The sequence below is a fragment of the Labeo rohita genome, chromosome 11 (assembly GCF_022985175.1).
Source record: "Labeo rohita strain BAU-BD-2019 chromosome 11, IGBB_LRoh.1.0, whole genome shotgun sequence".
Lineage (NCBI taxonomy): Eukaryota > Metazoa > Chordata > Actinopteri > Cypriniformes > Cyprinidae > Labeo > Labeo rohita.
Window position 1 is genome coordinate 19,555,531 of NC_066879.1, and position 11,475 is coordinate 19,567,005.

Sequence of the window (11,475 nt, forward strand, 5' to 3'; positions counted from 1 at the left end):
ATAAACTTTCAATTTTGAGAAATAAAGGCTGAATTGTGACTTTATTTCTCAGAATTGTGAGTTTATATCATGCAATTTTGACTTTTGCGACTTTATTCATATAAACTTGCAAATGTGAGTTATAAAGTCCAATTCCAATATTTTTTATATCTCGCAATTCTGACTTTATAAAACAAAATTACGAGTTATGAAGTGAGAATTGTGAGATATAAAATTGCAGTTCTGAGAAAATATCAGTCTTTTTCCCCTTTCGGAATTAGACTTCACAAGTCGCAATTGCAAGTTTATCCACAATTCTGAGAAAATTGCAGTTGCGAGTATATCCCACAATTCTGACTTTTTATCTCGCAATTCTGACTTTATAACTCGCAATTGTGAATTTATGTCATGCAATTTAAAAAAAAAAAGTCAGAATTGCAAGTTTATATCTCACAATTCTGACGTCATTTCTTAGAATTGGAAGTTTATATTGCAATTTTGACTTAATAAGTTGCAACTGTGGGTTTATATCACCCAATTCTGAGAAAAAAAGTCACAATTGCAAATTTGTATCATGCAATCACAAGAAAAAAGTCAGAACTGCGAGATGTAAACTTGCAATTTTTAAGAAAAAAAATTAGATTTGTAAGATAAAAAGTCACAATACCTTTTTTTTTTTTTTTTTTTACATTTATTCAGTGGCAGAAACGGGCTTCCATAGGAATCTAATTTCTGCCAAAGAATAAAAAATAAAAAGGAAATAGTGACTTTTTATCATACTCATTGCAACTTAGAATTGCGGGATATTTAGAATCGTGACATATAAACTTGTAAGACATAAACTAAAAAAAGTTAGAATTGTGAGATAAACCGTTATTGTTACTTTTTTTATTCCGTGACGGAAATAAGCAATTCTTTTTTTTTATTAAAGTCAAAATTAAAGTCAAAATGCCATAATCGCAAGTTTATAATTGGGAGATTATAAATCACAGTATACTGTAAACTCACAATTAAAGGAATGTCAGAATTGTGAGATATAAACTCGTAAGTGTGAGGAAAAAAGTCTGAATTATGAGATAAAAATTTGCGATTACCTTTTTAAAAAATTTTATTTCATGGTATTTTACCTTTTTGTACGATAAAAAATTCAGTCGCAAAATATTAACTTGCAGTTCTTATTAAAATTTGCATTTAATTTCTGACTTTATGGGCCAAATTTACTAAACAGGTCAAATTAGCGTTAGAGTGCAATTCCATAAAAGCACCGATGGGAGGGGAAAATTCTGCGTGTAATTTACTGAAAATGCGCACATTAAAGAACACAAACGCAACTAGATCATTTCCAAAATGACCAGCGCAATCTACCAAACTTACCGTCTGCTTTAGGACATGCTTTTTTTGGTTGTTAAACAATGCCGCAAAGACCAGTAATTTTGACATTTTAATACTTTCTTCCCATAAATTCTGCGTCTGAAAGGAAAACGCCTACAAATGCATATTCAATAAGGTCAGGCTTAAAAATAACTGTGTCCGTGCCTATTCAGCGCTAATTCTTTACTGCGCGTCTTAAGTAAATCTTGACAGTATTTTAACGGCAAAAGACGGTTTGCACTGGCGCAAGCTGTTAGTAAATCTGCCGCTTTATCTCATAATATATCTCATAATATTTCTCACAACTCAGAATTGCTACATTTCCATAATTGTGAGATATAAACTTAGAATTCTAAAATATAGAGTCTCAATTCTGAGAAAAAGTCTAAGAAGAAAGGTTTTATTACGAATTTAAAAACGATTTAATTCAGACTTTTTTCTCACAATTAAACAGTCATACTTGCAAGATAATAAGTCGAAATTACTTAATGTTGGTGAAAATAAGCTTCGATAATTCAAAGCCTAATCTACTTTTTACAGAAAATGAATGTTTATTTTCTTTGCTTCTCCTGAGATTCCTCTAGTACAACTGTGAAGTGATTTGGTCTCTTTATCTACATTTGTTTGCAGCATGCATGTACAGTTGATTATACATATTAACAGTGATATACGTTTATTTTTCTAGGTGAACACGTTCTAACTTAGCAAAATGGACGTATTGTGTTTGCGCTAATGCTAAGTGTTTGATTTAGTGGTGTGTACATTATTTTGTATACACTGATATTCGGGGCCTCACATCTGCTCCATATGAGCCATGAAGGTGCTTTGCTCCTCCTCATGTTTGGTTCTGTCTTTCTGCTGGCCGAGACTGTTTGGAAATGTTTTTCTGTCCTTGTAAACAATTGATTGGGTTCCTCCGGCCTCTCCCAAACCCGAGGGGCCCACACTTGGTCTCGTATCTGTCAAGGTAAACAGAATGAGCCAAAACAATATTGGCACGACGACATCATTTAACCTCGTCCTTACTGTGAGCTTGCTAGAAGGACGTCTGTGACAGTTGTGGACTTTGAAGTGAGGAATTTAAAGGTAATTGAAGCAGCATGGGAGAGACGGCTTGGAAACGGAGACAGGTGGTTAGTATTATCTCACCGCCTAACCGTAATATGGCACGAGACAGACATGAAGGGATGGATGTATCTGCCGGGCTGAAGGCAAAACTGTGCAGAGGCAGCTAAATTATTGGCGAGTGTTTAAATTGTTTATATGAAGTGAGATAGTTGTCTGGAAGAGTTTTAAACAGCTGACTGCGGCACTTATAGTAATGATATAACAGTGTTCATCTTCTGAACACAAATTAAGATATTTTTGATGAAATCCGAAAGCTTTCTGACATGCAACTGACACATTTAAGGCCCAGAAAGGTAGTACGGACATTGTTAAAATAGTCCATGTAACATCAGTGGTTAACCGTAAATTTTTCAAGCTATGAGAATACTTCCTGTGTGCAAAGAAAACAAAAATAACGACTTTACTCAACAAATTCCTTTCGTGCGCCAAAATAGTACAGCTACCAATGACAACATTGTGTTTTCCAGGCTAAATGTTCATATCTTGTGTTCTACAGAATAACAGACCAGGACCACCTGGGCCCAGAGGACCAAAAGGTCACAGAGGACGTGAAGGAAATCCTGTAAGTGCAACATTTCATGTATTTAACCTGTGTTTACTAAATAATTCCCTTACTGAAGTATGTTATGTAAGGGTTAATTTAAAAGTTGATATATATGTGACCCTGGACCATAAAACCAGTCTTAAGTAGCACGGGTTTATTTGTCGATTTTTTATCGATTTTTCTTTTATGCCAAAAATCATTAGGATAGTAAGTAAAGATCATGTTCCATGAAGATGTAAATTTCCTACCGGAAATATATCAAAACTTAATTTTTGACTAGTAATATGCATTGCTAAGAACTTTATTTGGACAACTTTAAAAGCGATTTTCTCAATATTTTGATTGTTTTTGCACCCTCAGATTCCAGATTTTCAAATTTCAGCCAAATATTGTCCTATCGTAACAAACAATACATCAATGGAAAGCTTAATTATTCATTTGAAAAATGTGAACCTTATAATTGGTTTTGTGGTCCAGAGTCACATATATTCATGTCATGATTCATGTTCTGCAGTATTTTGCACAATTTATGGTGCTGGTGTCAGTATCCTGCCATAGGCTATTGTAAACACTGCATCTGCATACTGGATCAGTAAAACAACAAACATACTGATCTGCATCAAATGCCTGACATCCAAAGTTTGACCTTTTGTTGAGAAATTCAATGGAATGTGACCAACAAATCTAACCCCAACATTTTGGCCAAATAAAAGTTAGAAAAACAAGTTTTATTGTTAGCTTGATATAGTATCACAAACACCACTGGCAACATTTGACATGTTCACTTAACCTAAAATATGTCAAAAACCTAGACCTGAACCTGGTTAAAGATCTAAAACCCACCAAAAATCTCCATATCAGATGCATTTAGAAGGTAATTTGCATTATTTTATTTTCACAAGTAAACAAACAGGCTCTTATAGTGTTTAGAGGAGCCAAGAGACGTTTTTAAGTGTACAAATCTTAAGTTATGTTGAACGGCACTAAACAGCAATGAGTTATGGGAGTGTGGGAAGGGAAATTTCTCTCAGCCTGCAATTTTGTGATGTTCCTCTTTGCCACTGGATGGCATCCAGAAAGGAGGAGACTTGACGGTCTCAAAAATGCTCTTATTTGGAATGAGATTCAGAGCTTTGCTTTGGCAGAACTACATCTGTGTAGCATGTAACAAAGCGGACAGTGACCCTTGCACAGACAGTTTATGTCGTTTGATATTACAGAAGGAGTCGTATTTTTATTTGGTGCATGACTTAATATGCATTTCATCTGTTTTGTTTTCATGCACAGGGACCACCAGGACCACCTGGGCCTCAAGGAGCTGATGTAAGTGAGTTTACTCGAAACTAACTGAGTTGCACAAATCAAAGAAAGGCACACATTATTGGATATAGTCTAATGCAAATGTTCCAGCACGGTTTCCTGTATGAAGAGACAAAGAGCAGTGCAAATGGTGACAGTGCTTTTGATAATAAATGATCCTGGATACTCCATGGTTCACGTATTCGCCATTATTTTTGTGAATTCCACATCGCTGACAGTCAGTAGCGATGGAAATCTCTAGCCAAGGCCCAAGCACATACTAGACTGTTTTCCTTTTGTGGAATCAAAGCATCTTTTTAGTAGCACACAACAGCTGGTTTGTTCCAACTGCATGTGCGCAGAAATGAATGCATGACACTATAGATGTGCACTCTTTAAGAGGTCATTTTGTACATTTTTATTGGATTTTTTTCCCACCCCAAAACATTAAAGGGATAGTTCACCCAAAAATAAAATTACCCGATGATTTACTCACTCTCAAATCATCCTGAGTATATATGATTTTCGTCTTTCAGACGAATGCAATCAGAGTTATATTAAAAAATGTCCTGGCTCTTCCAAGCTTTATAATGGCAGTGAATGGCTGTTGAGATTTTGAAGCAAAATAAAGTGCATAAATCCATGGTAAAAAGTACTCCACATGGCTCAGATGGGTTAATAAAGGCCTTTTGAAGTGAATCGATGCGTTTGTGTAAAAAAACATCCATATTTAAAACTTAAACTGTAATCTCTAGTTTCCGGTAACTTTCGTATGAAGGTTCGCGAAAGAGTGGCGTTTCAGCGGATGATGTGGGATGTAAACGTAGCTTAAGCTTTGGTGAGAAGTGACAAACATAAAAAAATACAAAGTAAAGAGCAAAACAAAACACCAGTCACGTCCGGCACCCATAACCTTGTGGTTAGTGCGACAACATATAGTGCAATTACGCTCACGGTGACCCGAGTTGGAATCCCGCCTTGAGCTCCTTTGCCAGTCCTTCTCCCCTCTCTCCTCCCAATACGTTCCTGTCAGCTCTCCACTGTCCTGTCACAATAAAGGTGTAAAAAGGCCATAAATATAACTTAAAACAAAAAACACCAGTCACAAATTAGAAGTACAAAACAAAGATTTGTAGAGAAAAATGTTGGAGGATTTCGATATAAGCCAAGAGGAGTCTGGTTTTCCTTTGCTGTAAACAAAACGTAGTTCTCACAAGACTAGCATATTCTTACCAGAGCTTACGCTACGCCTACGTCTTACGTCATCCGCTGGAAGACCACTCTCTCATGAACATGCGTACAACAGTTGGCGGAAGCTAGAGATTACGGTTTATAAAGTATTAAATATGGATTTTATTCTTAACAATCGCATCGATTCGCTTTAGAAGGCCTTTATTAACCTTCTGGAGCTGTGTGGAGTACTTTTTATGATGGATGGATGCACTTTTTTGGGCTTCAAAATCTCAACACCCATTCACTGCCATTATAAAGTTTGGAAGAGCCAAAACACCTTTTATTTTAACTCCAATTGTATTTATCTGAAAGAAGAAAGTTATATACATTTAGGATGGCTTGAGGATGATCATGGGGTAATTATCATTTTTGGGTGAACTATCCCTTTAATTGTTTAGTGACCATTCATTTCGACCATTATAAAATTAAAAAAAAAAAAAAAAATCATGGGAAATTATATTCTCTTTGACCCCTTTTTTAGGATTCTTATTATATATTGATACAGCATGCATTTCTCCCCTTCAGCACGAGAGGAAATGCACTTTCAGATAGTGTATTTGCAGTAATTGTAAGTCTTTGGGGAGTGTTGTGCAGAAAGTGCAGCAGAATTTCCTGTAATTAAAACAACATGGTCTTGTGGCTCCATTTTGTGATACAAAATGGCGACAGAGAAAATCAGTTGCAGAGGCAGCAGTCTCTCTAATACTGTCTGTCTCTCGCTCTCTGTGTAGGAATGTGAGATTCTGGATATCATCATGAAGATGTGCTGTGAGTAGACCTGTTTTTGTATTTACCCATGACTCACTACTCAGTTTCACTGCCTCCATAAATGGCATACTGCCTGTCTCCTACACTGATTTAACAACGTAATGTCAACTTGTGCCATGAAGTGATGATACAGCAATCCACCTAGCCAGCTGAGTGTACACAAAAACTCATTCAGTGTTTCACTCAGTGTTCAAAAACCAGTAGAAAGAATAAAAGAAATGACAAAATACTTTAAGCAATACCAGCGTTTATATATAAAAGTGCTTTTTTTTTCAAAATACTGTGGCAGAAATTGCAGTCCAGTTAATTTAATTAATCAATTCTTTGTCATAGAATCATCTGTTTATTGTTTTTGAAAGGATATTAATTATTTTCTTTCATAACTCTTGTTGGAACCATAGCCTTTAACCCAGAATTAATTTAAAAATGCTCATATTATGCATGTTTATCATAAATATTAGTTTTGGAAGCTTAACTTCGATATTTAATATCACCATTCTGGCATGTGAAAGCAGGACATAATCCAATTGGAGAGAAAACACTGAATCTTTGAACAGAAGTGTGTAAAAGTTGAGTGTGAAAGCACACATCATTTTGAAGGAAGGAGATTGGACAGTATTAACCAATCAGATGCAAATAATGTGTTGCGGGCTGCTGTATTACTTAACATGGCCCACACTTTTGGGAAGTGAAGGTTCTCCCTGTACAGCTCTTGGGCTTCAGCGATGATGTTGTAATAAAAAAAAAAAAAAAATTAAATGTCATTTTTGTTGTGTCAGTGTTTAATTTTATAAACTGCATTAGTCATGTAAGATAAAACACTATGAGTTAGGTCGGTGTTCAAAATGTATTATGAATGAAACCCCAGGGGCCAGAAAAAAGCAGATGAAATTGTACAAAATAAAAAATACCTTGTTCAGCCAACAAGACAAATAGGTCCAACCATTCATTTGAGATTAGGCTGCTTTGCGTCTATTAGAGTTTTACCATTCATTTTTACTCCCAAGCATATTATTTTGCCTTATTTTATGTCTATATTAGAGGCTAAGCCATTGTTCTGTTCGTTGTCGCCACCACAGATTATAAAATTCTGCTTTTGGATTGTAAATTCAAACATAAGATAATAAAACTGTCAGGTATTTAGGTCAGAGCATTAACCGATTTTTAAAAGAATAATTTTCATGAACATTTATTATTTCCAGACTAGATTCTTCCATCTGTAAAATTGCAAAATAATTGTGGATCCCTTACTGGGAATGTTTTGATAGAACATGCATGTCTGATCTGTTTGATATTATCAAATTTGATGCCAGTGTAATGTGTTTTCTCTTTCTTCCTTCCTTGTTACAGCTTGCTGTGGTAAGTAAGACTCTGAAGTATATTAAAAAAGTGTGATTTTATTCAGCGTTTTGCAATGCCATCTTCTCATTTTTTGTCTTTGTTAAGAATGCAAATGCGGACCCCTGGACATCGCCTTCGTTGTGGACAGCTCTGAGAGTATTGGAGCTTCTAACTTTGCCATCGCTAAAGAATTCATTGTGACGCTAATGGACAGACTCAAGATGAGACAGGTACAATTTCTTTATAGATCACTATGAGAATCATTAACATGTCAGTTAAAACTGTCAACTTTGATATATTAGAGCTGTATCCACCATAGACACTGTGGGAGACACGTTTTCCAATCTTATTCATAATTAGTGGTTGACCCAAATGTTTTTTTTAATGGTTGATTCATAATTACACTCGGTCTTCTTCAATCTTGAATACATGGTGGTTACATATTAGATGCATGGGCTCTTCTGAATGAATTTCACTCATAAAGTTGAGTTTCCTCGTTGTTTCTTTTAGTTTGGTGCCAATGAGTCTCGTATTGGCGTGGTGCAATACAGTGGTTCCAAAGCTCAAGAGGTTGTACAGCTTGGTGACCCCAACATTAAGACCCTGACGGACCTAAAACAGTATGTAATATCAATATTCTCTTGTTAAAAGCCACATTTTGCACATAATATGGCAAAACAACTTCAAAATACACTTCTGTGGCTTGAAGCCATGTTTTCTCATTATATAAGCTTGCATTTTGTGCACACGTCTGCAATTGAGTCTGAAGAAATAATGAAAAATGATCTTGTTGTTCACTTTAGAGCTGTGAAAGACTTCCACTGGCTAGCTGAAGCCACGTACACTGGAGAAGCTCTGCAGTTCTCGCTAAACAACATGATTAACAAGCTTAGAACGGAGAAGAGCATAGTCCTTGTCCTTACTGATGGACGCTCTGACACCTCAAGGGACAACGTGTCTCTAAACGTGCTGTGCGGCAAGGGACTGAAGGTAAACTTGGATCACATTTTTGGAAACAAAACATGCCCCAAAACATACATGCACCGTACAATTCTATTTTCCATGAAGTATTTCTGCACAGTTCTTTGCACAATATTACGTTGTGACCTTAAAATACTTTCACCATAGCATTTGTAATTTGTAAACATATACATTATGACAACTGCATCAGGCAACCAGCCTCATTTGTATGGCAATGCTGATATAGTAAACTTGCTCGGTAGCACACCCGGTACAGTACTGGATTTGTGAGGCAGAGCGCTCAGGTATGAATCCCCTGAAACCAGTCACATTAAAAAAGCCAAAATTGCATGTTTGCTTCAGCATATGTGTTTTAATGCACTAATTAGGTTCACTGTAGGGTTTAGTATTTTCAAAAACAACCTTTTAATGTCGTTCACTGGACATTTAATTTCTGAACTGCTGTGATCTGTAGAATAACTAGCATAATAAAACATCGCCAAATTCACGTACATCTGTTTCGAATTAAGCTGAACATGCTTGTAGCGCCTCTCACTGGATATTAAAGTTTGAAAGTGTAGCAAAATGCGCAAGAAGGAACGTAAAATATTTTTGCACAAGTGGCATTTTTCCAATGACCGTGCGGTGTTCCAACACCGAACGGTGTACAGAAACTGCTTCCATAGAAGTTAAAGTCATTATTCGGTGATAAGCACCTAATATCTCACAGATGGGATGTTTGCCTAGGGAAAACTTGTGATCCAGTGGCATTTGATGTTATTGGCATGCAAGTATGCTCCCATGACAAAGTGCTCCTAAACGTGCTGTGCGGCAAGGGACTAAAGGTAAACATGGACAACATTTTTAGAAAAAACATTCCTCGTCTTGCATTTTTGTAAAACTCAGAAAACACAGTTACTTGCTCAATACTACATTATGACATTAAAATACCTTTACCATAGCATATGATTTGTAAATGTATAGATTTTGACAATTGCATCACATAACCAGCCCTATATGAATGGATAACCTGATATAGTTAACTTGCTTATTAGCACACCCGGTACAGCACTGCATTTGTCCCTGAAACACGAGTCACATTAAAAGAGCTAAAATTGCATGGTTGCTTCAGCATATGCATTTTCATCTCACATTTGCTTTTGTTAAGAGCATTGATTGGCAAATTCGCGTACATCTGTTTCGAATTAAGCTGAACATGCTTGCAGTACATCTCACAGTATTGTTTGTAAATGTAGTTTGAAAATGTAACAAAATGTGCAAGAAGCAACAAAATATTGTTTTGCAGAAGTGGCACTTTTTCCAAAGACCTTGCGTTGAACTTTGAACTAAAGCTGTGTGGATTTTTGAGGAGGTGTACAGAAACTGCTTCCATAGAAGTTAAATTCATTATTCAGTGATATGAATCTAATATCCCACAGATGTGATGTTTGCTTAGGGAAGACTTGTGATCCAATGACATTTGATGTTATTGGCATGCAAATATGGTCCCACGACATGAGGTTAAACGAAATCCACAACCAGAAGGGACGTATTGTTGATGGAAACCTTGACTCTTTTCTGGTTTCTGGCAGGTTGGCGGTGTTGGAGTGATCGATTATGCAAATAGGAATCCCAATCCAGAACAGATCGATGAGATTGCGTGTAAAAACGATCCCAGAAAAGGCTTCTCCTTCATCTTAGACAACTTTGGTATTCTTCTGGATGACAGTTTCCTCCAAAACATGACTGAGAAAATCTGTGAAGGTAGGTATCTCTATCTGCTGCACATTTAAGGATTTGATTTTGGAGATATTTACAACATTGTGCTTTTTTTTCACAGAAAAAAAGTGTCCCAACTATACTTGTCCAAGTAAGTATTGATTCAAGAACACAAGCCACATTTGTCACTGTTTTGACTACGAGATAATAATGGTTAAATCTTCTTCTCCAGTTTCATTTAATGCCGACACCGATATCCTCATCATGATGGACAGCTCGGCCAGCGTGGGCTCCAAGAACTTTGAGATGACCAAGGACTTCACAAAAATGCTGGCTAAGCGCTTTTTGTCAGCAGAAAGAGCAGGCTTCGAGGTCAAGGTTGGCGTTGGTCAGTACAGCAACAATGCCAACTTAGAAGCCGAATTTTCCACAGATGCCGCCCAGGTGGTCTCTCAAATCACAGAAGCCAAGTTCCAGAATGCCGGTACTCAAGTAACAAACGCCCTCAACTTCGCCATTGAGCGCTTCAGGGGCGGCAGGACGAGGAAGAAGAAGGTGCTGGTGTTTTCAGACGGACGTTCTCAAGGCGTCAACGACATCCAAATTAAAAACGCTGTGGAGCAAGTATTCAATGCAGGCATCGAGCTGTACGTGCTGGCTGTGGGCAACCAGGTAAACGAAGAACACCTGCGCACCTTGGTGAGCCGAGGCCGGCCCTATGACAACACGTACGCCTACCGTCACCTTTTTAAATCATCCGATTACCGCTCGTTGGTCACTGGGGTCTTTTACCAAACTGTATCCCGCAAGATTTCCCTGTAGTCGAGGGGGTGATTGGGTAGTGGGAGGGATTTAGGAATACAGGGGAGGAGGCCATATAGCACAAGCTTTGATTGTTTTAGCATTTTGTTTATTTTTCATGTGAATGATATATCTGAACTTAAAAGGTTTTTCATAGTCTTTCTTTCATTTCATAAAAGACAGTAAATGATTGTCAGAATTATAAAAAAAATGTCACTTACTTCTTTATAAAGTAAAGGGATTAAACAAGCCATTTCACGGTTTACGTCAGTTGTTGGAGTAGATTCTAGTGCTTTGACTATATGGCTGTATTTAGTTTTCTGTCACTGACT

The 11,475-nt window shown here is 36.9% G+C and overlaps 1 protein-coding gene across 1 annotated transcript in view; it reads left to right on the plus strand.

Annotated features, from left to right (window-relative positions):
* The window catches only part of col6a1 (collagen, type VI, alpha 1), a 46,092-nt gene extending 34,916 nt beyond the window's left edge, over window positions 1-11,176 (plus strand). Inside the window, 10 exon segments of the mRNA XM_051123408.1 lie at window positions 2,975-3,040; window positions 4,310-4,345; window positions 6,286-6,322; window positions 7,673-7,681; window positions 7,769-7,893; window positions 8,174-8,283; window positions 8,467-8,653; window positions 10,216-10,387; window positions 10,464-10,493; window positions 10,575-11,176. Of these exon segments, the coding sequence (XP_050979365.1) occupies window positions 2,975-3,040; window positions 4,310-4,345; window positions 6,286-6,322; window positions 7,673-7,681; window positions 7,769-7,893; window positions 8,174-8,283; window positions 8,467-8,653; window positions 10,216-10,387; window positions 10,464-10,493; window positions 10,575-11,176 (1,374 nt within the window).
* The last annotated feature ends 299 nt before the right edge of the window (window positions 11,177-11,475 follow it).